The 25,902-nt window shown below is 44.0% G+C and overlaps 1 protein-coding gene across 1 annotated transcript in view; it reads right to left on the bottom strand.

Moving 5' to 3' along the window:
- Window positions 1-25,902, bottom strand: part of cacna1ab (calcium channel, voltage-dependent, P/Q type, alpha 1A subunit, b) — a gene marked incomplete at both ends in the record, with an annotated part of 167,288 nt that overhangs the window by 16,016 nt on the left and 125,370 nt on the right. Inside the window, 14 exons of the mRNA XM_084568105.1 lie at window positions 3,431-3,534; window positions 6,728-6,835; window positions 7,223-7,328; window positions 14,932-15,028; window positions 15,573-15,700; window positions 16,042-16,192; window positions 16,588-16,685; window positions 17,716-17,781; window positions 17,877-17,993; window positions 23,071-23,154; window positions 23,537-23,647; window positions 24,909-25,073; window positions 25,167-25,368; window positions 25,464-25,601. Of these exons, the coding sequence (XP_084424231.1) occupies window positions 3,431-3,534; window positions 6,728-6,835; window positions 7,223-7,328; window positions 14,932-15,028; window positions 15,573-15,700; window positions 16,042-16,192; window positions 16,588-16,685; window positions 17,716-17,781; window positions 17,877-17,993; window positions 23,071-23,154; window positions 23,537-23,647; window positions 24,909-25,073; window positions 25,167-25,368; window positions 25,464-25,601 (1,675 nt within the window). The remainder of the gene's footprint in view (window positions 1-3,430; window positions 3,535-6,727; window positions 6,836-7,222; window positions 7,329-14,931; window positions 15,029-15,572; window positions 15,701-16,041; window positions 16,193-16,587; window positions 16,686-17,715; window positions 17,782-17,876; window positions 17,994-23,070; window positions 23,155-23,536; window positions 23,648-24,908; window positions 25,074-25,166; window positions 25,369-25,463; window positions 25,602-25,902) is intronic.

Raw genomic sequence — 25,902 nt, 5'->3', positions numbered from 1 at the left:
GTGAGATACACGACATGGCCTGCAGGCTTGCATCAGGCACACTCAGGGGGGCAGACACAGGACACAAACACAGGATGCACTCGCGGCATGCACCCACACGGGGGCGCCATCGCCAAGCACATGGCTGTGGGTATCCAAGGTAAAGTTCCCTGCAACTGACAACTGACGTGAAGTCGGCTTACCACCCTGAACTCGTGTTTGAAGGGGCACTTTTAAGAAGCGTTGAATTTTTTTGCAACCTAATGTTCAAGGAGGGAAAGCTGACTTCAGATCTGCGTCAGAAGGGAGCTTCTACCTTAGGAATCTGAGGCAAGATTGCTCTTAAATCACAGCTCTTGGACCAGATTATCATACACATGAGACTCATCAATATAGAGACATTTTTACTCAGGAATCACATTTCATTTCACAATCCGTGTGATTCTTCATCTGTCGAGACGTTTTTGAGTAACACGCCATTTCCTGGAAAACCTTGGAAAATCGGACATCTGATCATGGAGCAGCGGTACCGCTTCCATCGCTGAGGTCAGGGGTCAAGCTGTGTTTCTCAAGGGGAGCATGTTTAATAGAGTCCTCTCATGCCTGGCTTAATGGCGACTGCTACAGCCTGGAGGCTAAAGGCTGAAAGCTAAATGAGGGCACACTGATCAAGACCTGATCAGAAAAAAATTAATATCCAAACCCTCAATGACACATTAGGCTGGAGCTCCATCTAGCTACAATGGACCTCATTACTGAAGGCGGCTAACTTTGGTTAGCATGGCTAAAAAGAAGCTAAAAAGAAGCTGGTATAAATCAGTTATCTTAAAATCACTATGACCGTTGACTACCTAAGATGGCACAGGTTTAAGAAGTCGTCTTAACTCGTCCAGTTCTTGTCTTAAGTTTACCGTCTGGTCTGGTCTGATGTGGCACTGGCCCGGGGGAACTGATGCGTCCCGACATAATTCACGGTACAAACATTTAGACGGAACCACGACAAAGACACAAACACCTAACACTGACTACGGCTCTGATGGAGTACGTTCCAGCAGTGTCATATGTATGAATGAATGGTCCCAAGACTGACTGATCACAGCGGTCACAGGAATCTCCACTCAACATCCCAACAGCAACAACTTGGTGACAATCAACCGAGATTGACCAAACAGGGAGCGCTTGATAGGTCAAGGTCCTGGAAGGATAAACAGAAAGCATCAGAAGAGCAGAGACGGCGTGGGAGACAGACACAACGGACCGGAAACAATAAGACAAGGTGGAGAAACAAGAGAACCAAGTAAACACTGGAGACACAATAACAGCAAACATTGAAGAAGACAACTGGTGTGAAACGGAGGAGGAATGGAGGTGAAGAGAGAGGAGGAAAAAAAAATCCATCCCACTGGTATTTTGTGATTTTTCATTCTAAAATATTGTATTTCTCTAGTAGTTTGCCTGTTTGCTTTCAGTTTGGAAAACATCGGTATGAAACAAAAATCATACCGGCAGATTTTCTATGGATCTAAAACAGGCTAAACAGGATATTTATATAGATACATATATCTATATAAATATATACTTTTGTATATTTTGTATATACTGTGTATTTGTTATATATATTTCTGCATATATACCTACCTACCTACCTACCTACCTACCTATCATCCATCCATCCATCTTCCTACCTACCTACCTACCTCCCTACCTCCCTACCTACCTACCCATCCATCCTCCCATCCTCCTACTTATCCATCCATCCATCTATCTATCCATCTTCCTCCCTACCTACCTACCTACCTACCTACCTATCCATCCATCCTCCCATCCTCCTACTTATCCATCCATCCATCCATCCATCCATCCATCCATCCATCTATCCATCTTCCTTCCTACCTACCTACCTACCTATCTTCCTACCTACCTACCTTCCTACCTACCTACCCATCCATCCATGTATCCATCTATCTATCCAAGTAAAGCAGGTGGTCCCTACCCATTACGTCTCTGTGTAAACCAGGGCGTCCCCAGAACGTGGCCAAAGTGTCCTTGAGCAAGACACAGGACCCTGAGTCAGATGTGTGAGATGTGTCATTTTGATTATAAAGTGCTATATAGCTATTACAGCTATACAAACACGAGGCCATTTACCAATCTACACTGCCTCCACCATGTTTATTAATATCGACTTAAGTGTTTCAAGTAATAAAATCTAAGGCTAGGCTATGAAATCTAATATGGCTTCTAAATAAATACAGGTAAATTAGTTTCCATTAGTGTCGCCTCTAATGCAAATCAAAGCTAGGCTTGTGGGCATGTAAATACAATTAGGTAGCTGTCTTCTCAGTTACTTTTGGACCTTTGTCTCTCGGCGGAAATTTCCTGTATCTTTGCTGAGGATCAGAAGGTTACCCTTTGGTAAACTACTGTTTTAGATCAGAATTAATATTTCGTGCCACTAAACCCCACTGTCAGTTTTGAATTTCTCCGCTAAAAAAGACTTTTATTGCCTATTATAGCAGTGGTATGGTGTTTTTTGGGGGAGGATTTGACAATAGGCCAGGATGAAAAAGAGGACAAAGGACAAAGTGGGATAATGCAAACATGACGTGGGACAAACAGAAAGACACACAGACTGGTTAAAGTCCTTATGCACTGCTGATGTTGAGAGAGCCTGTGTGGAACCGTCCATTCAGTCCAATGGGATAGCTGCATTCAAGAACATACCAACACGTACTGTGTTTGCAACGGCACGCTGTTCAGGAAAAGAAAAAAAATAGGCGAACATACTCTCCATTCACTTTCAAGTGCACTCCTTCATCAACTCCTCCTCGGTCAGCACGGGAGTAAATTTGGATTTGGTTTCATCAGATTTCGGAGTGAAAACTGAGGCGTTACGTGAGCGGAGAGATATGTTTCCACCTGTCCACGGGGCGGACTGAAAATACAGAGACAGCGGGAGCGAGTGCATCTCAGAGGCATTCATTGACAGGAGGGGGAGAGCACCGACAAAGAACGAAAGGTAAGGCCATGTGGTATCATCATCATCATCATCATCATCATCGTTGTTCAGAACAGTATCGACAAGAAAAAGAAAAGCTTAACCAAGGCTTCCTCACCTCGTTCAAACAGTCTGTGAAAAAGAAAATGAGGCTGGCAAAGGATGCAACAAGGTGCTAGAGAAAGAATGCATGCTTGAGAAACGGTACAGCACAGCCCAAAGGGGGAGGTGAGCTTTGTCGGAAAGTGTATCCAATCGATATAGGATTTAAATGTATAAGACGTGTTTTTTTTAATATACTTTTAAATCCATATTTGACAGAAGAAAGGAAACAAAAATCCGTTCAAAGGGCTTGCAGAAGTGGCATCAAAAGGGAGGGCCAGGAAGAACAGAAAGATGAAAGGGAGGGGGGGTCTTATTGCGTTCAGGGCATTTCTCTGGGATGGCGTCTACCTGTTCCTCTCGCAGGGCCTGCTGCTTTTTCATCTTGCTCTGCCGGTAGTATTCCATGATCATCATGGCGGCGTAGATTTTGCCCACCGTCAAGTCTGTGGCTGCTGAGAAAATGACAAGTTACCCTGCAAGATTAGACCCGAGCGAGATGGGACCCTGAGCCGTGGGGAGGGGAGGTGGGGATGGGAGTGGGGGACAAGGCAACACAGACACTTACAATAGAGAAATACACAATAGCATGCAGAGTACGCCAGGGACTGGGACAACTGTGCTTCAAAGCAGGCCATGCAGACTTCAGAGAAGTAACCAGTAATAAAAGCAAATAAGTCTTTCAGTTTCGCCAATCAGGCATAACATTATGACCACTGACAGGAAAAGTTAATAACACTGACCATCTTGTGATGATACAATGTTCTACTGATAAACTTTTGGATTTGGCACCAGGATGCAGCCTGACACAGGCACAAATGGTTCAGGAACAACTCAAAAGAGCATGACAAACAGAACAAGGTGTTGTCTGTGAAGGTTCTCAGTCATCCAGGTCATGTTATATCCAAAAAAAAGGCGTTTAAAAAAAGCCAGCTGGACTTGTAGAGTTTGTTTTTTTGAGAAGACGTTTGACCACTCAGCCGAGTAGTTTCTTCAGTTCTAGGGGACTGGTGGGAAGTTTGAGGTTTAAGTAGGAAACTTCTACTTAAACCTCAAACTTCCCACCAGTCTTCTCAAAAAAATGCCTTTTTTTTGGATAGCACAAGGTGTCAACCTAGATCCCAAACTGATCAAGTATCTATGGGATGATCGACAGAGGCCCCTCCCCTCAACCCATAGGACCCAAAGTCCCCCCACTAACAACATTCAGTTGCCAGACACCACAGGACACCCTCGGAAGGTCCATGTCCATTCTGTAACTGTTTTGAAGGCACAAGGGAGACCTACACAATATTAGGAAGGTGGTCATAATGTTATGCCTGATCAGTGTATATGCTAAGTCTAAAAAAAAAAGTCTAAACGTGCTCAGGTAAAGTTTCGTCTGAGTCGTCCTCAGTTTCTGGCGTACAACAAGACAACTACAATACTACAACACTGTACAGTCATTAACACAACAGAGCTGATAGTCTTTTCACAGGCAGATGCACATTTTCTCATTGCGTCATTATCATGTTATCGTATAAAAAAAGGTCCGTTTTATCTTTAATGTCAAGGCTTATGACCCGGTAGCCACCTCACTAAGAAACACATGGATGCCTCCATTGAACTTAAAAAACCCCAAAAACAAACAGGAACTCAATGTTTTTCTAAAAACTCCGGACGAGTATCCCCAGAGTTTGGGATGAAAACATTTAAAAATCAGAAAAATATTGAGCTTTGTTTCGATTTTTCGCAAATTAATTCATGGCGTATCTCACTGGCGACCCGTTTTCAAAGTGGCGTGGCTACAAGTCCGTATGCATTAAAACTGATATCAACGTGTGATAAGATATGACCACACATATCTTATACGTTATTTTCCACCATGCATTTGGCCAAACGACCTTAAGTTGTTGCTAAACATGCATGATTATACGAGCTTGGGCTCATAATAATCATCATCATAATCATAATGGTCATTCGTCACACTCATTTATTATCAGTAAAGATATATTTCACTAGTTCATTTGATTTTAAACTCTTCCTGTAGTGAAAAGACTTCTATAGAGGATCTTCTATAGTAGGCACCCCCTGATACCAGCACTGACTAAATTGGTGTTGAGATCAGTAGTGTCTGTGTACGCTTGTGCTGCTGAATCCACTCTGTTGTGACCTTTTTGTTTGTGCACGTGTGTGAGTGTGAGTTTGGTATAGTATGGTATAGTGTGTTTACTGAACACAGAGGACGCGGAAATGAAGCTTAGGCGAAAGTTCAATGAGGGAGGAATACGATGTGTCGCTTCTGTTTCCTTATTTCAAACTCAGTCCATGCTCACTTGCCAGGTTTACGATTTTCATCCAATGAACCGTTTGCCCGCCTCGTCCCTACATTTTCAAGTCACTATCATTCTGTAGCTCCATTTGCAGGCTGTTTGAAAATTGCAAAGCTTCTGGGACTGGGCGGACTGGTCTTCGGTGGTTTCTTTGGTCCCACCTCTTCCCTCCATCTCCACCTTTTGCATGGCCATCCCCAAATAGTCTTCATTAGACATCTCCTTCAGCCACCTGTCAGCTTTACCTTCTTCTCCACCAGCGTCTAGACTTTGGGGGGAGGTCCTACGTATATAGGTCTGAACCACCTCTACACACTCCCTGTTGATGGGTACAGGCTGCAGGTGAGGCCTGGACCTCCAGAAATCCACTTCCATCTCTTTGGTCTTATCTGTATTGATCAGAAGATGGTTCTCTTCGCACCATGAGATGAAGTTGTTCATTCTTGATTCTTGTACTCCTGCTCTTGTCCGTCCCTGATACACCCCGCAATTGCAGTGAGAACTTCTGCAGGTGACATGACTGTGTTGTAGTTGCAGTCCGAGGTGTACAGGGTGAATAGGACAGGGGAGAGCACAGACCCCTGTGGTGCTCCAGTGCTGCTGACGAAAGTCCTGGACGTGCAGTTCCCCAACCTGACCTACCGAGGTCTCCCATTGAGATAGTCCACTATCCAGAAAGTGAGTTGTGAGTCCACTCCCATCTCTGTTAGATTGTGTTGAATGCGCTCGAAAAGTCAAAAAACATGATCCTCACAGCAGCATTCCCCCTGTCCAAGTGTGACAGAGTGTGATGGAGCAGGTAGAGGATGGCGTCCTCCACCCCAACCTTCTCCTGGTACGCAAACTGAGGTGGGTCGAGAGCGCGATGGACCTGGGGCCTGATGTCATGGAGCAGCAGCCTCTCCATGGTCTTCATGATGCTGGATGTCAGGGCGACTGGTCTGTAGCTATTCATCTCCTTCATCGTCTGCTCTATTACACCGTCACGCTTGGAATCTAACCACCTTGCACGTTCATGTTTCTTCAATGGATGTGCATTCTTCACCCAGTTGATCTTACCTTATTGAACTACTGGAATCCATCAGTAACAAAATGCATCATTCGTCTAAACTTGAAAACTACCTGCCCATTGCAGTAAATATGTCTTTGTGTTGGATGTGTGCAGGTGTACAATGTGAGTAGTAGTAGTAGTCGTGTGTGTTTCTGTGGTATCGGTCTGATCAGGAGATGCAAAGCAGTGAATGACACTGGCTGGTAGAAGCTGTCCTCTTGGTGAGTTGGTGATCGGACACACATACCGTACACACCACTATGTGCTCATTTTCCTGCAACTTACCCTTGTGCGGCGTGACCAGCAAGTCCAGCGTCTTCTGCGACAAGTTGGGCCAAATAGCCATCATCTCCTTTCTCAGCTCTGCATCCATTTGGTGCTTGTCTGCACCGCCTGGGTAGCCCGCGACCCAGAGTATCCACACACACACACAGACACATCAAACATTTGCACACACAAAAAAAGCACACATCCGAAACAAATTCAACGGTCCGCATACATAAACACAGGGCAAGAAGGTGCAGCCCAAAAGCAAGGCACAATGGAACGAGGGCCCAAATTAAATATATTTATCCATTCACGCATGTACACATTCACCCAAAACAGAGAGCAGTTTGTTAGTGGCAGGGTTTTTGACACATAAGCTACAATAAGATCAAACATTTTAAAGAGAAACAGGCAACATTTGAGTTGCGAGAAGTCCTACCCCCATTAACCACAGGAAACCTAACTGAGCGGAAGAGATAGGATGAAGGTGTGATAGTACTTTAGGAATCGTACCCTTGGCAATCTTTATGTCCAGAGCTGTCCTGATCAGAGCCATGAGGGTGGAGTTAAAATGCACTGTGTTGTCGTCGGCAACCGGCAGATCCATGCGCAGCAGCCTCTGTGGAGAGCCAGTCAGGACGAGAGGATGAGAAAGGGGTGTGCCCTTGCTACTGTGTGATGTTCCTGAACCTCCAGGAAGGGGAGAGGGTGAGGGGTTTGGGGAGGGGGTGGCAGGGTTGAGAGAGCTCCATAGACGACTGCCAATTACAGTTGGACTGGATTTGTCCAGGTCTTATTTAATAGTCCCTAAAGGTAGATTAGGGTTAAGGCAATGATTACTTGGGGTCAGGTTAGTGCATTGCAACTCAAGCCGAGTTATATAAGTCTTCTTGTTAATATATTCTGTGTTGAGTGGCTGCAGAGCATTCATGTGTTTAGTTTGCTGCTCAGTTTTGCTAACGTTGTGCCTTTGCTTGATGTCAGAAACGTGAATAGGTGAGTTTCTGCGTCTCCTGTTTTTCCCAGTGATACTCTACGAGACAGCACAGCTATCCAATGAGGGCCATCTGCTGCTAAGCAACTGTGAGAGCCGAGAACCACAAGGAGGAACAATCGGAGCCCAAATGGCCTCCGACCCAACCTGTGCCCATGTTCCCTAAATGTGTGAATGCATGGGCGCATTTACACATCTCTGTTGTTACACACATATAGATATATGGATATATATATATATATATATAGTACACATACACCAACCCCGCCACCCCCCTCCCTGCCCACCAACATCCCTCCCTGCCCACTTACACACAATTATTTCACGGACTCCAATTAAGAGCGCTTAATTGGAGTCCTTTGGAGACAAAATAGGTTGACTGGAGAACAATAACAGTATCACTGGTGTAATTCTGCTATCTTTCAGGAGACTGCTGTGGTATAATTTAACTGAGGCATCTGCTATAGAGCTCCCCCTACCTGTAAGGAGGTTCCCTGTCTTTACATGTCTATCTATACCAGGTAAAACCGATGGAGCAGCCTGCAGATAGAACGAAACAAGCCGGCCCAGCTTGGGGGTCGCTTGCCATTCGTATCCTGACAAGTTGGCATCCATCGGGTTGACCTACGAACATGAGCGTTGGGCACTCACGATGGCAAGCACGGTAGTACGATGGCGGTGGGGGGGGTTTGTGTACGTGCTGGTGTGTTTCCTGAGTGTGTGCGAGTGTCGGGCATGCCCAAAGCCAAGTGAGCGGCAGGCGAAGGGCATCGGCCAACATCCACAGCGCTCGGCAGGCAGTAGGCAGGCTCAGTGGGGCCCGTAGCCATGCGACAAAGTGCGAGGGCTCTCATGCAACACAACGAAACGCCCCCCGTAAAAGAAATTCCCACAAACACGGACACACAGAGCATGCAGCATGCCTTTACTTCACTCCCACTATCTAAGCCCCAACTCTTCCCAACTATCCAGCCCGCTACTCCCTCGACTTCCCCTCAAAACCCACTTTTACAATACAAGCAGCCGTGCATCCGCGCAAAGAGAGTATCCTCAATCCAACTGGATTGATCCTGCTGATTCACAGATTAATTAATTTCTTATCCATTTTTTGTTTTTGCTCTCTACATGTTTACATTCATGTTGTCCCTTAATCAAAGTCAAATTGGACAGCAAAGGTAGAACCTCATATCAAGTCAAGATCTCTCTCAATGCCAAACGGGTGCAGTGTCTTAAGGGCATGTCAGAGTTAGAGATTATTAGAGTTGTGGCATTCCCTGAAAGAAGAAAAAAAAATCTTAAGAGAAGATCAAAAAGAGATGGCTGATGTTCTTTCTGTTGTTTTGTTTCAGACCGACCAGACTCGGTGGTGAAAGTACTGCAAGGTATAGGGAAGAGAGGGGGGGCGGGGCGAGGGGGGGTCTACCAAAGGGGACACATGGCGGGGACAGCAGTTAGTTGAGCTAAGCTAGGTGAGTCTAAGCTTGGTCATGAGATGTGGTTACAGATAAAAAGGGAGGAGGGGGAGCGAGAATGAGGAGGGAGAGGAAGATTGTGGAAACACTGAAAGAGTAAAAGAGGAATCAAGAGGACGTGGGTCAGTTGAGAGGAGCTCGGTGTGTTTGTGTTTGTGTGTGTGTGTGTGTAGATAGAAAGAAAAGAGAAAATCGGAAATTACAGAACAGGACAAGAGATAAAGACGAGGACTGAAAACAACACTGACATAGGTTTAGAGGTCAGTTCAAAAAGACAAGGTCTCGTGGTCTCGGGCCCAGTGTCCACTAAAGAGAAGTCCAAGAGCTAAGAAGCCTAATCAGTGTCGAACCTTCCTCTCTCTAATAAAGAGGTCTTTCTGATCTCAAAAATATATTTATTTTTATCATTTCTTTTCTGGGAAATTGTATAAATGAATACTGGAAGGCTTTTGATGGCTGAAGTATGTGATGGGGGCCACTGAGACAGGTGGACATTCTGGAGTGAGAGGAAGAAGACAGGAGAGGTGGAGGAGGAAAGACGAACGGACGGACAGAGGGACGTTATGAAGGGATGAAGGTGGATTGATGATCGCTGGCAGACAAGTGGATGCAGAGGTAGGACAGAAGAATGACAGAGAGACAGAAAGAGAGAGAGAGAAGAAAAAGAGACAGTGGACATGTAGGAAATATAGAACAAAAAGGGGGAAGAGGAAAGGAAATGAACAATTAAAAAAAGGACAAACGAGAGAAAGTTGAGAAAGGAGAGAGACAGAAGTGAACGCGCCACTGACACCCAGATTCAAGAAAAAATAGGGACACTGGAGTCTATTAAAATACTAGAATCAGGAATCACACAGGTTAATATTACTCTCTAGGGAAGGGAGTTTTAAGACGGACTGAATACCAAACTAAAAGCTTTAATCGTACCATTTCTCATTCGACCAAAAAGACACGTATTTTCCTTTTATGCTACTTTCCTGGCGCCAAAACCTCTCGGCGAAAAAACTATTTTGCTGAATCTGGATGTCAATAATTAAGAAAAATGACAAAGAAGGTCGACAGGACAGAAGAGGACTTTACTGAGGTGGAAGGGAGACAAAGAGACGAGAGCGAATGCTGAAATGCTCAACCCAAAATCTTTACCCTGGTGGTCTGAGGCGCAAAGAAGCCAAAGAGTTCTCGGGTGTCAAAAAAATAAGCATCTTTGGAAAAAAAAGACAAAAAAGGTGGCCAGAAGTTTTTCCTACTGTTTTTTATTTATTGTTTGTATGTGCACAGTGTGCGGTAACGTGTGTGCATGTGTATTATAGAGCCATCCACAGGAAAAAGAGACGCAGAGGACTGAAGACAGACACCTTGCCGGTCCTTCTGTACCCGCATCGTAAGCAAATGGTTGCACGGTGGAATTGAACCTGGGTGGAAATATTCTCCCTGCTGCTGTCGCTCGTCTGTTCACCTCTGCATTACAGATTCTCAAATGAACAAATCAGGTTTCTAATTGTGAAGCAAACGTGTAAACTATCCATATTTGTCAAGTTTATTAATTATATTTCACAGTTTTCCAGGAGGAAGTTTTTAAAAAATGTACTGCAGACCTGTAACAGATAATAAAATGTGGCTGGAGATTATTTATAAATTGTGCATGATATATTTTAGGCTATAAAGACAGGAGTTGTGTACAAGGTTATGTAATCTTTTGTGCATCTATACTGCAAGGTGCAGCAAGCTAAACTATGTTGACATCAATTTTTTTATCAGTTTGGATGTATAAAGGGATAAAGGGAAAGCTTCGTCACATCAGGGCCCTAGCTATGTTTCTCTGTCTGGATTACGTTTTGTGCATGCGTCCGTGCAGGTTGCAGAAGGACTGGCAAAGCCTCCCCCGTTCTCTTACTCCTGCGGCCTGACGGGAGGGAATAAAAGAAAGAGGACTGACTACCACTCCACTATCACTTCACTTCACTGCACGACAAAAGCCCATCCCTCCATCCCCGCGGTCGGAGAGAGAGAAGAGAGGACAGCGCTCACCACCACCACAACCACCATTAACAGACAATGAGGAGAACACCGCTGGGAGGAGGGAGGTTGGAGGGAGGGGGGGTGGAGGAGAGGAGAGGGGAGGGGGGTGAGGAGGAGGAAGAGAAGGAGGAAGAGGGAGACTTCAGCAGATGAGAGAGGAGAGGTTCTCCTTCCCCAGCGATGGGGAGGATTAAGGTCGGAGATGGGTGAAAGTGGGAGGGGAGAGAGAGGAATTGACAGGAGAGGGGGAGGAGGGGAGGAGGAGGTGGGGTTGGTGGTTGAGGGGGGTGGAAGGGTAAGGTGGGGGGCGAGTCTACCTTATAGGCGACCCGGGCGGGACACCTCTTCCCGAGGCCTAGCGGCGGACACATGTGTCTTAGCATCTGATACATGTCTGTGTAACTGATCCGGCCGCTGGCGTGGCCACAAACACACACACACAAACACACACACACAAACACGCATCACATGCACACATTCATTCGCCCACCCGTACGCCAACAAACCCACGCACGCAACAGACAAAACAAACGAAGACGGACGACATGAAAACGAAAGAAAGAAAAAACAATGAGGAGTAGGAAGAGGGAGGATTCGGGGGGGAGAGGGGGACGCAGACGCACAGAGGTGTGTTTTGGGGGGAGAGGAGGAGACATGGGGAGATAAAAGAAAGAAACCGACAAAGGAAAGGAAGAGGGGAGGGGGAAACAAATACACAGAGGTTATTGTTTTGATCGCTGTGGATATGTGGTTGCTGTGGTGAGAGAAAAGGAGAAAGAAAGAGAACGAGAGAGAACGAGGGGGGGGTGTTACGTGGTTTTCTAGTCTGAGGTATATCATAAAGTAAGGGAGAGGAGAGGAAGGAAGGAAGGAAGGAAGGGAGAAAGAAAGGTCTGGGAAGGAAGGGAGGGTTCGGAAGAGGAGGTGTTATTTAGTTTAGTTAGTTGCTGTTAAGATACCGTTCTATGCGAGGTGAAAAGGGGAATTGGGTTTATTATTATTCTTTTTTTCTTTTTAGGTCTTTGCCCTCTTTCGCCGCTCGGATAGAACTGGCAGCGGGGCTTCTAGCAGGCAAAGAAAAGCACCGCTGCAGAGATATCGGAGTGAGTCACAGAGACAAGTCAATGCAGTCCGTTACTGAGGCTGCGCGTCCACCAGGAACCTCCGCTCACAGCCGGGCCTTCAGATGCTCACGAGAGTAGCCGTCCCCGGCGATGACGGGAAGGGTTGCAATGCCCCAGACGGCGCCAAGACCTACTGTAAGCTCACGCACGTTCCCAAAAAGGTTTGTCACCTTGTCGTTTGCGCCCAGTGTTTGAGACACGTAGCGTCTGTTTGCGCTCGAAGGATGTGGAGATTAACAAATGTCGAACAGAAGCACGACAAACAGTACCTCCACAAGTGGAAAGACGGTCCTTTAGGGGAAACCATATTGCAGCCAGAGGCATATGGCATGTGTATTTTAACAATAAATGACTCTACTGACAATAGAAGTAAAGATAACTCAGATAAATTGCTAAATGAGCAGCCCTTTAAAGGCTTCTTTACCATCGCAAAGCACATCCGTCACCCCATGAGCATCTGTAGACGCAGGTAGTTTAGAGTTACCTGGTGGACACAAGACCTTTTTTTTCCATGTACAGGAGTCCTTGCCCCAAACCACACACACACCCTGCCCCTTTTCCTTCTTTCTCCAATACACCAGAGCCACAAACAGAGCAGGGTTGGCCATACTACTGTAGACATTTAGATAATAAATAAATACGTAAAATAACAAGGCAGCACAGGGACAAGTAGTGTCAGCCTGATGTGGGACTGTGGAGTATTTAGCATGAACATGGCTAAAAATCAGGGCTGTCAATAGATTAAGATATTTAATCGCGATTAATCGCACGATTTCCATAGTTAAAATCATATTTTACATGTACGCAAAGGTATACTTTTTAATTTTTCAATAGTCTTATCAACATCTCAGCTGCTCAGACAACTTAGCTCTTAGGCTTTGAGGCTGAACTTACTTCTCAACAAACGCATTTCTTTATCTATTTCTACACGTTTCTTTCTTCTTTTTCTTCAGGGATTTTTGCAGCGACTGTTAAACCTTCTCGAGGTGTCGTGGGCCTAACTTAACGAAAAATCGGTGAAGGGAGGTGCCCACTTGAAAACCCCAATGCCATGCTGCATACTGCTGTTGGCTGGTAGTGATACAAGCCAGAGGCATTTAATTCATTCATTTAGACTGTAGGTTAAATCGTCATATCTCATTGATTGCATGTTTGTTAGGTATTTCTCAGTTGGACAGGGCCATCTAAATCTGTTTTGCCTGGCATCTTGGCACAAGGGATTGCAACATCTAATCCTGCGTATTAACGAAGGCAGTTTTGGTGATACGAGGTGTAGTACTGCCCTCTGCAGGGTATTAACTATTCTTCAGGGTTAGGGTTAGGGTTAGGACTGCTTCCTACAGCATTACCGTGATTTTGGTCACTTCCTGATTTCACAAACTATAGTTTGGCTGAGCTTATAATAAGAGAACGTATGTGCATTAATTGTACATTAAAAAACATTGGGCATAACTTCTTTATCTGCAAATTTAATCCTCTTCGTAGCTTGATGCGGCAACACGTTTGGGACTTGATGCTCTATAAAAATATTTTTTATTGTGCAAGGAGCAACACGTGAACCGGCCTTTGCAATGCTGTACTGTATATTCTACTGTATAACGTTCCTTTAGACTCCTTAAATCCTTAAAGCCACTATGTGATACTACTGGGGAAAACATTACAACATCACTGTACTACGATATTAGAAGTATCCCTTAGGTTTTCTACAAATGAATCATCGGAATAAGGTTCAACAATCACTATAAATATCTACACATAGTGGCTTTGAAGTTTGAAATTTTAATATTAGTGCAGTAGTTCCCAAACATGTGCCATGGATGTACAAGAATCTGCAATTGTTCTTTACAAAAACAACACAACAGCTGCTAGTTAGTGTTTTTCAGCAGAATCCGCTGTTTGAGCGACAATAATCGACGTTTGCTGCCTTTCAAGGTTCAATGACACATGACTGGAGAACGCTAGCCTATCTAATGCCTTGAGGTTAGCATGGCGACAGACCAAACCCTCTCTGCGTATGTCTCTGATACTAAAGTAAACCCCGTCCTTTGCCCACCCCAAACCCCCCCCCGACTCAAACAAGAACAATGCACATTGCTCGACCATTTTCTGCCCAGGCAAAATTAGACAGCAAGCAGAAATCAAAGACGATGACTGGAGTCTAGACTCTAGCGTCGACATCATACTGACTTAAAGGTGAACACATCAGTGTCGTAATCCCAGCGTTCAGTCAGAAGACAAATAATAGCAAGTGCAGTGCACCACCCTCATGCTTCACACACCGCTTTTGGTGTGCGTGTGTGCGAGTGTGTACAAGAGTGTGTGTGTGCACATCTGCATTGTCCCAAACATTCTCATTGTCATGTCAGAATGCATATACAACAGAACCCGCCCCTCCCCCCTCCAAAAAAAAATGATTCAATGGTGAAATGAGTTTGAAACAATTGAATAATGCAAACCCGAAACAGAAAAATCAAACCAAAAGGAAATAATAATAAAAAGAAGTTGAAGTAGGAAAGAACTTGTTTTAAAAGTGATATAGAGCGACATTCATTCCAGTCTCTTAAAGGCGAGCAGGTTGCGTTTAAGTTTGTGCTTTAGGGGTTTGGTCCAAACCTTGCAGGCCACCCTATGTGGGCATTTCTTGCCAAGGCCCAGAGGAGGGGAGATAACTCGCAATAAACTGTACATATCCTTATAATGTATGCGCCCGCTGCAAGAAAAATACAAGGAGGGGAGGTTAGGTGAGGGAACACACAGAATACAGAGAGAGAGATTAAGATAGAAGGAAGATGTAAGAAAGAAAGAGCAGAAAAGAAGAGAGCATTTATTTACAGTGAGAAAAATCCTTCCTCTCATGCATGCACACATATTACAGAGGGCGGAAGAGGAAGAGGGGGAGAGTTACATTCATCTCAGCTGTGCACAAACAGTGCAATTTGAGAGAGAAGGCAAAAAAAGAAAGAGAGAGAGAGACAGGGACGAAGGCTGGAAAACCCTTCGCTCAGACTTTCAACTCCTGTTCACGTGATGTGGAACTTGTTTCATCAACACACTTCTTGGGTGAGGTCGCGGCAGGAGAGAAAGCCAGGGGTTAAAAGTACAATCCAGCACAAGACTGCATCTGCTATTTCTTCTACGTTACACGTTCGTCTTTCTGTATTTTTTCGGCTACGTGTTAAGAGCGTTTACATTTTCTTCACAGTGTTCATGCGTTTCCCTGAAATTGTGCGGCGGACCATGTATGTGCCACTCACCAAGCGGCCGGGTCGTACTCGGCCCATATCCTTACATACTCGTCCAGGTGATGCGGCCCGAGGATAGAGGAGTCTCTGGTCAGGTACTCGAAGTTGTCCATGATGACGGCAACGAACAGATTCAGCATCTGGAACAAGAACGTGGAGGAAAAAAAAACATATTTATTTCCCCATTGAGATGCTGTACAGACATGTGTTTCTATTATTTTGACAACCCCATTTAAGTCAGTGGGATAAGCTAAATAAGAGAAATGCATTGGTTTGTAACAGAACCACAAACTACATCCTCCAAAATGTGACCTCCAGTTGAATTACCGCCACCTTTCTTACACTTATTCAACACAACCACGAAGTGCAAGTCAGTTAAATTAGGATGCGCCCGTAACCTAATGAATTGGCAAGTGAACGTATTTGCACGTATGTCTAGTAAAAGGATGACACCGTTGGATTATTATTATTTTTTTCTCACCAGAAAAGAGCAGAGGAAGATGAAGGAAACGAAGTAGGTGTAGGCGAAGGTGCTCCCACACTCAGGTTCTGTGTTCCCTGAGGCCGGGTCGCATTTCTTACTACCCAGGCAGGCCAACATGATTTCATGCCACGCCTCACCTGTGGCGCTCCTGCAGGGGTAGGGGCACACGCAGAGAAGCATTAATAAATGAACAGCCAGAGGATGTTAACGGGGAGCATCAAACAAGAATGCTTGCTCTGAGGGTTTAAGGCTGGATTTTGTAAAGAGTCTTGAGACAACTTGTATTGTTATTTTATGCTATATGAATAAAACTGAACTGAACAGATTCGAAACTGAAAGGGGGGGATCATAGGGATTTGATTTTTTTTTTTTAAAAATGATGGATAATTATTAGAGATTATGTTCCTCCACACACGAAAACAAACACATCACTGTCGCAGCACAGATGCAAAACAGGGAAATGTAGTTTGGTAGGGGGAGATAGGGTTTCGTGAAAAGTTAAATTATAAAACAAAAGAGAGGAAGATTGGCTTGATGAGTTACCTGAACAACAGCATTAGGGCCATAATGAAGGTTCTGAAGTTGTTGTGTTCGTTGATGGCGCTCTCGCCCTCGTCATCTAGTGCCAGGTTCCCAAACAACTACACCAACAAAAAACAACAAATACAGTTAAAGAAGGTAGTCTCAACAGGGACATTTGTGTTGAATTTAAAATTACGCATCTTTACTTCTTTCTATTGACTTCTGACACTTTAATTTGGAGACTGGATACAGAATAAAAGTACCTCTGCAGGTAATCTGATTGTAAACATAGTGCCGCTTAAAAGTCTTTGCACCTCTAAGAAAAAAGAGCCAATATTACATATCTGTGAGGTTCAATAGTTCAATAGAAAGTGCATTTCTAGGATTACCAGTTAATTTCAAGGCCAAACTAGAGTCCATCTTCTCAGAAGTGTTTCTATCAATGTAATAAGACTAAGGTGTCGTTCAAAAAAAAAAAGTCTCAGTCTGATCTGGTTTGTTGCTCCTCAGGCTGGAAAAAGTTACAAAACCATCTCTTAAGAGTTTGAAATCCACCGACTGTGAACAGATGGTGAAGATTTAGGACGACTGTCACCCTCCGCCAACAAAGATCTCTCCAAAAGCAAGACACTAATAGTCTGAGCGGTCACCAAGGATCCCAGGGTAATTTCTATGGAGCGGCTATGGAGATGTATTCAACTCCATGGCTCTAGTCCTGAAGATCTTTGCCAGAGCATAATCAGTTCCCAGCGGAGTGACTCTAGACCAGCTTTTGTCTTAAAATAATTTTTGGGGGGAGGGAAGTCGGTCTGGCTTCGAGACGAGTACAAATCTGATAAATGTTGAACTTTACTTGAGTTTTTGTTTCATGACACTTTCTACTCATACTCCACAGCATCTCAGAATGAATTATTGTTTACTAGTTAAATTACAAACTAAAGACTTTGCACACAGAGCAAAGAAAGAGACAAAACAAGATGTTTAGTCATAAATTAAAACCAAAAAACAATGTTCCTGGATGAAACTAAACAAGTTAAACAGTTCATAGTTTTTCATAGTGTTCATAGTTGTCCAGAGTATTTATCCTCCCAGTAGCTCTTTGTACATCAGGCATTAATCTAAATCTAAATCCAAGTAGACAACACTCACCTGCATGCCGATGATGGCATAGATGAAGAAGAGCATGGCAATGAGCAGACACACGTACGGCAGAGCCTACCAGAGCAAAGACAGGAAATATATTTGTCAGTGTCGGTTTTGTTCATACACATTTTTTTTTTGTATGTGTGCGTTTCCATTTTTGACAATACCTTGAAGGACTGGACGAACGTCCACAGGAGGATGCGGATGGTCTCTCCCTGTCTCAGCAGCTTGATGAGGCGAGCCGCCCTGAACAGCCTCAGGAAGCTCAAATTGATGAAATTATTCTACAGCACAGAGGAAAAGTGAAGTCAGTGTCAAATGCACGACAGCGGCGCAGCCTCCCTCTGACCAAACGCAAAAAAGCAAAAAATCAACAGTGGAAGAAAGAGAGAGGCCAAAGAGAGAGGGAGAAGTCAAACCAACAAAACGTATCCAACGGCAAACATAACACGGCTCTTAGAATAAACCAGAGAAAAGACGGAAAGATAATAAAAACAAAGAAATAGAAAGAACGAAAAGAAGTAAGAAGATAAAAAGGAAAATCATAACTCAAAGATTTTAAAGGTCATCATCCAATCTGGTACAGCAAAACGCTTTTTTTTTTTTTTTTAAGAGAACCAAATGCACTGATCTCTGGGGGTCAAGCAGGCCACACAAGATGGAGCACAGTGCACTGTGCCTGTCAACCACACCCACACACACTCACACACACATACACGAGCATAGACTGTATATAAAGATGGACCGTGGGACTAATCCTCAAAAGTGATGCCGAAGCAAGTAGAGCTCCCCCTGGTGGCTGGCTGCAGTATAGGTCATAAGCTCCACCCCCTCCATGTTAGTGGATGGGACAAGGTCCGAACTAAAACACTAAAATACACGTTAAATATTTTTTTAAAGGCTGGTTTCTGTCATTTTACCTAGTTAATATAATGTTGATGAATGCTCAAGTGTCAATTGTTTGGATAAGTTTTGCTTTAGTTAGTTATCTGACGCTATAGAAACAGGATGTTACATAATACCGACTACCACTCACCATGCAAACGTAAAGTGCCCCGTAGGACTGTGAAAGTTGTAAAAATAAATAAATGAGAAGATAAAAAAAATCAGTAAAGTCTATAAGCCGACATTTGCTAGTAACTGATGGAGGTAGAGAAGAGCGTAGTATTAATTAAACCAAAATGCGAGTGAGCCTTGTGGTTGGGCCATTGGCTCCAAACCAGCAAGATGACGCCGCCCGTATCCCCGGTAAAATAGTGCCAGTTTGGCCGATGCAAGGAAGTGGGGAAGCGTTGTCCATATTTATATACAGTCTATGCACACGAGCCTGTGTTTGTTCCGCATGAACAAACTTCCAACAATATGCCCTCAACACGGACGCAGCTTTAAGAAACACAAATGATCCTTTTCATTAACTTGGTCAGAGTTTTGCAGACTTTAGTTTCTTAATGATAAAATTTTTGATCTAGCTTCTACCATCTGGAATTTATCACAATGCACATCAAGTTGGACCAAATATTTAAGTTTCAAGAATATGAGCAGATCCAAATTAAAATTCAACATTAGTGTTTCCTAAGGCTGCAATCCCAGCATGTAGGCCTAAATTCTGTGTTCTGGTCTGATGTACAGTTCCTCTGTGAGGCTGTGGCATATTGTGGTTGACAGGCAAGGCAGGCGGGAAGGAAAGGAGGAGGATGAGGAGGAAGAGGAGGAGGGACAGGAAGCAGCCTCAGAGCAGGCATGGCTTAGCTTGGCATGGCATGGCATGGCATGGCAGCATACGATATTTTTTTTCATTTTGGTTTTAAAGGAAAGAACTGGCCTACATGCAGACCAGCAGGGGCCAGTTGGGGCCGAGCACATCATAAACTGTGATTCAAACATTCACTTATCCAGTTGCACTAAAAGTAGATTTTCATTGTGTTAGATTAATGAATTTACCAGTGTACAGTTGAATACACGTCAAACTAGATCTTGACACACATTTTCTACCAACATGGAACAGATTTCGCACCTATTTATTCGTTTATTAACGTTACAAATTGGCTCAGAAACCAATTGGTTCCCAGTTAGAACAAAAAGAAGAGCAGGGCTTCCTTTATCTGAGCAACATGAGTGTAGTTAATAGTTTGCTCATGCTTGTGTGTGGATAAAAACAAATATCTCCAATAAAAGAACTAAAGCTTGCAGATAATAAGTACTTTTACTTCTGTTGTGCTTGGGCAACGTGGGCTGGTTGTCTAGATAGCTCCAATGATCCTGAATGAAACGGGTCTAAGAACCAGAGCTCATGTGGTAGAAAATGGATCAGTAGACCTAATTTGATGCACAAAGCTGAGTCTGCTTTGCCTTCTAACATGTAAAGCTACTTAAATTTGCAGCTCGTGGTCTCAATTGCTAATTCCCCCGGTAAAAAAAATAGTAGATGTTGGAAATTAATCAAGTGCTGAGGGCAACCTGGGGGCTAAACTGCATACAGTTTAAAGCAGCAAATAAATGAATTTGCAAAAGTTTTCTGGGTGACTGAATGTGCATCTAAGTGTGTGTAAAAATTTGATTATATTAATAATCAAGTACAAAGAGTTTAAAAAAGATTCATCATTCAGAAAGCGCATGCACTGGGGTCGAAGGGTTGAGAGCCTGGTGATGTAGGGGGGCCACATGACTGGGGGTAAGGGGTGAATCGGGGTATGCATGGCCAATGAAGATGCAGCAGAAAAGCTTTGAGAGATAAATTACAAACCAACCAGATTCTACATGTGCGAAGATGTAGAAAGATGAATGGAGGAAGGTTGTTTATTTTTTGTTTTAATTTTTTTTTTTGTTAAGTTGAAGTTAATTGTGAGTGGGTGAAAGATTTTTTTTTCAAATATTTTTTTTGGGAGGTGGGGGAGGTGGGAGAGGTGGGAGAAGGGAGGTTGGTCGTGTGTTTTATTGGGCAGGGGCATGGGGGCGGAACACACACCATCACCATCAATATCATCATCATCATCATCACAGCACCACCACCACATGTCATGGCGCAGCACGGATGGAGAACACGATGAAGGATTTCATAGTGCATTTTGATTGGATGGATTATTTTTTTTTATTATTATTTATCAGAGGAGGAAGGGGTGGGAGGGGCGAAGGGCGCCAACAAAGTAGAGAGGTTTAAAGAAAGCATGTAAAGAGATAGAAGAGGAAGACGGAATCATTATGGGTGTCATGAGAAACCAACAACAACAGCTCATTTGAGACAGTTCAGCCTCCCTTTGTCTTTAATCATATTATTTAGACCGGCTTCTACCCTAACGGGCCGCTTATACTTTTGCGTTAAGTTGACGCAGAGGCTACGGCGTCAACGCAGACCCTAGCGCCGTAGCTTACGTGCACCACCCCAGAAATGTAACTACGTGCCGCAAGCGGTGATTGGTCCTCTTGGTAGTAGTGTGTTTCCGCTTTAGTATTTCCGCCTGCTTCTTCATCTGCGCAATTTTGGAATTGATTGTTTTGGATCATTAAAGATGGAACACATCGAGGAAAGGTTAACTGAGGAGGTTCGGAGATACAAAGGTTTGTACGACTTGTCTTCGGCGAAATTTCGGTGAAATTTCGGGGGAAAGCTTCAGTCGTGATTATTGAAAGTGAAGCAGGAAGTAGAAACAAAAATTAACCCGATTGGCTAGTGTTTGGTCGGCGTTTTTACATAGCGAGCAAGAGTGACGAGCGCACAAGTTTAAATGGCTCACACCTTCATGGGCTACGTACGTAGGTTACGGCGTCAAGGTCCCGCAGTACCCTAAAAGCGCCTTTACTGTTAATCTGAACTGATTGCTGGTTTTTGGATTCATCTCAAGTGCAAATAAGAAGCAACCGTGTGAGTATTAACTGAGACCGACGCTTCACTTAAAGCGCAAAGTCCTGATCCAACCTGACACTATCCTATCAATCAGACGTCTGAAACGATTACTCGAATGCTGAACGCGGCGCGGATGTCAATTAATGTATAAATGTGGCACCTCCGACACAGCCAGAGGGAAAAAGCGGTTAGACTGCAGCACTTAGCTCTTAGTTACTGCTAATCTAGTCAGCGTGAACGAGAGCGAGACTCCAGCACGGGGGGAGAAGAGCGGTGTTATAAGTAAATGATAAGTCGACGCAAGATACGCTGTTTGGCGTTTACAATAGGTGAACAACAGAGAGAGGCTGAAACTGCTACTGGCTTTCACAGACACTGAGTCCTACATCCACAGTTATATTATATGTTACAGAATAAAGCACAGACATAGTGTTAGACATACAAACAACAGCAAAATCCACAGTGAGGGAAAAGAGTTTGTTTAGGTACATACGGAAAAGTCAAGAGCAAAATCTCAAGTACGCTAACTTTAAAGACGTCCTCTTACTAACACTTCCACAGAGTTTTAGTTCTGCCTCGTACATTTAACCTTTTGACCTGGTTGTGGAGTAAGTTAGATTTATGAAATTTGTGTCTTTATCAATAACATACTCTTGCTTTAACCTTGAACATCTTTGGCTTGTGAAATTACCTAAGTGGCTATCTCAGGCTTCTACAGATAACGGCTAAAAAAAATGGGTAAAATCCAAATCAGGACTTTTTGCTCTATTTATCGTAGAATATTCAAGGCTGTGAGCTAAAAACTAACTGCACAGTAGATCACCTTCTGACTCCACTTTTGACATGAACATACACAGATTAGGCATAACATTATGACCACCTTCCTAATATTGTGTAGGTCGCCCTTGTGCCTCCAGAACAGTTGTGACTCGTCAGAGAATGAACATGGGCCTTCTGAGGACGTCCTGTGGTGTCTGGCAACAGAATGTTGTTAATGGGGGGCCTTTGTGAGGAAGGGTCTCTGTGGATCATCACAGAGATACTTGAACAGTTTGGGATCTAGTGAATTTAGAGGCCAGGTCAACCTTTAGGAACCTTGTGTGTTCCTAAGGCGTTTGTTTGTGTGTGCCTGTGTCAGGCTGCATCCTGCTGGGGATGGCTGCTGCCATCAAGGAGTGTCATTGCTATGAGGTGGGGGTGCCTAGTCTGGTCTAGGTGGGTGCTACATGTCTAAGTAACATCCACATGAATGAATTCCAGGTCCAGAAGTTTTCCAGCAGAACACTGAATTGACACAAGATGGCCAATGTTATTTACGTATACTGTCCGTGGTCATAATGTTGTGGCTGATCGGTGTATATTTATTGAGAACATACACAAGACACTGAAATAAAACTAAGATTTAATCAAAGGGCTAGTTTTTCCTGAGCATGCTAACCCAGTCTCGTTTGACAAATCATTAGCTAGCGTTCAGCTGCACCTAACAGATTTAATTGGTTGGACCGGCCCGCATCACTTACCCCAAGTTCTGTCACTAATATATCAGTGATGCTTCCAAGGACGGAGACAAAATCAAAAATATTCCAGGCGTCTCTGAAGTAATTCTGTTGGGAGAGAGAGAGAGAAAAGTTAAAGTCATCCAATGAGAAGACAAGGAAAGCCAAAGGTAGCCTCCTCCCAGGTACCGAAGCCAGAGAAGGGGCGAGGGAGGCAGGGCGGGAGGGTGAGGAACACGCCCCTGACCAATGGTGCTGTTGTTACCGTGGAAACAGGGCGAAAAGGAGGCTGATAGCGTGACTGCCGTGCAACAGGGTGCACTCTGGGTTTTTTCAGGGACAGGAAGAACATGCTCTAGATCTGTCTACCAAAATAACCCGCTCATAAATGAATAATAGGATGAAACACTGGAGCATATAGACTCTGGGTCAGCCCAGATAGAGGGAACGATGAGCGTGTCTGTGCGGGGTGCTTTATGTTTTGTCTTACCAGAGGGCCAAAAGCAATGATCTTGAGGACTGATTCCATGAAGAAGAAAGTCGTAAACACAATGTTGAGGTTCTTCAGGACGTCGTCGTAGGTTACCGATGCACCGTCAAACTGCAGCAACACAACACGAAAATAAAAAAAAGGAGTGAGAAAGTGTCTTCAGTGCAGCGTTTTTGGATAATCTATCTATCTACTATTACGTGACCATAATTAAGTATTAGTATGCAAGTATTAGTAATAATTACAGGCAGTTTATTTCTAGATTTTGTATGCAAAAAATGAGAACTTAGGTAACTCCTTCATGGATTCAATGGCTTTTAAAGCTGCCTACCTTAAGGACATTAAACATATTTAAAGGAGACATCGGATGCCCATTTCCACAAGCTGATATGTTTCTTTCACGGCTTTGTAGAATCTCTGCTACGTGCTTTGTTTAAAAAGTCTTAATGTTTGTGCAGCAAATGTGAGAATCGCATGCTACGTTCGCGACAATATCACCTAGCAAAAAGTGATATGGCTAATGGTAACTAAGCAGCTGCATATTTTGACACCGTGCAGACACAGGGGAATATTTGGCTTTTTTTCTTTTGTGTATTTGCTAACTTTGTGCTTCGTAGCGGCTCAGATTCTACAAAGAGCTTGTTAAGGGTTGATGAGAGTGAACCCTTGAGGTATTAAACTAAAACAATGAGCTAAAAGATGGTAAAATGTTAAGCAGAGCTGTGGGGAACGACACAGTCTGGACTCTTGAGTCAGAATCAGAATACTTTATTAATCCTTCGAGGAAATTGTTGCAGTTGCTCCTATAAAGTGAGAGTTGCGAGAAGATAGAATTAAATAACTGATGCATAAAAACTAAATACTGCACAAGGTATTTACTATTTGCAGAGTCTTAAATGTTAAAAGTGACCAACGCTCAGCAGGAGGAGTTATAAAGTTTGATGGCCACTGGCAGGAATGACCTACTGTGGCGCTCTGTGATGCATTTTGGTTTGATAAGTCCATTACCGTAGGTACTCCACGGATTTCAGCCACTGCTCTTACAAATAAATTGTGATGTGCAGCTTTAAGGATGTGTCCAAAGCTTGGAGTTTAGAAAGCATTGTTCTCCCTGTGTCTGCGTGGGTTCTCTCCGGGCACTCCAGTTTCCTCCCACCGTCCAAAGACATGCTCATTAGCTTCATTGGTGATTCTAAATTGTGTGAATGGATGTCTGTCTCTCTGTGTTAGCCCTGTGATAGACTGGCTCTATTTAAGGTTTTCTTGTGATTGATACATACATGGCATGTGTGCAAAGCTGCAAATATTAACCCGAAAGATCAAACACATTAAACAAACGAGGGAACGTCAGAGACACCGATTGCCGACGTACCTTCATCATGAGGACGATAGTGTTGAGCGCGATTAGAGCCATGATGCTGTACTCGAAGGGCGGAGACACCACGAACTGCCACATGCGATACTGGAAGCTTAGTTTGTTCTTCGGCATGTGGCGAGTCAGAGGCCTGGCGTTGATGGCAAAATCTATACAGGCTCTCTGGAGCGGGAGAAGAAGGAGGAAGAAGATAATGTTATATCAGCTTTGGCTTTTAATTTAAGACTCTAGAGAGATCTCCGAATCGGCCCTCACCTCGTTCTTTTCTAAGCTATAGTCTTCCATCATCTTATCCCCCTGTTCCTGGAAGGTGATGATGATGAGAGCCACAAAGATGTTCACGAAGAAGAAGGGGAAGACAACGAAGTACACCACGTAAAAGATGGACATTTCCATTCTGTAACCTGGGCTAGGGCCCTGATTCTCATAGGTGGAGTCCACTGAGTGCTTTAACACTCTGAAAGAGGAAGAGACCGGAAGAAAAGTTCAGCTGAGATGAATACATGTTGTTTGTGATCATTAACGTGTTTACAGGCATGTAAATCCACTCACTGCGGCCACCCCTCTCCAGTGGAGACAGTGAAGAGGGTGAGCAAGGCCCAAGCCACGTTGTCGTAGTGAAAATCGTACTTCTTCCACTCCCGCTTCTGAGCTTTAACTTCATCCCTTTCATAAACTAAATACTCGCCCCTGAAGGAAAAGAAACACACACAGGTTTATGAGTCAGTAAAACACACGTGGAAAGGAAAGTTCAGGAAAGAAAAGGCCTGTTTGTGACTGACTGACACGATTAACTGAAATGCACAGCTTGATCCTCTAGGTGGCAGCATTTGACGGTAAATCTACAGATACAGGACGGAGCTGAGCATCCATGTGAAGGTATGACACTAAGAGAGAGTACTGTACTCTAGTGAAAATGTGGTCTAATATAACAGCCCTGCACTAAATCTCCCTTCATGACTGTTGTAATGTTCTGTTTCAACAGCATGAT

The sequence above is a fragment of the Chelon labrosus genome, assembly GCF_963514085.1.
Source record: "Chelon labrosus genome assembly, chromosome: 2".
In the NCBI taxonomy this organism is placed as follows: domain Eukaryota; kingdom Metazoa; phylum Chordata; class Actinopteri; order Mugiliformes; family Mugilidae; genus Chelon; species Chelon labrosus.
Note: the sequence above shows the minus strand (reverse complement) of the source record. Positions and strands in the feature narration are given on the sequence as shown.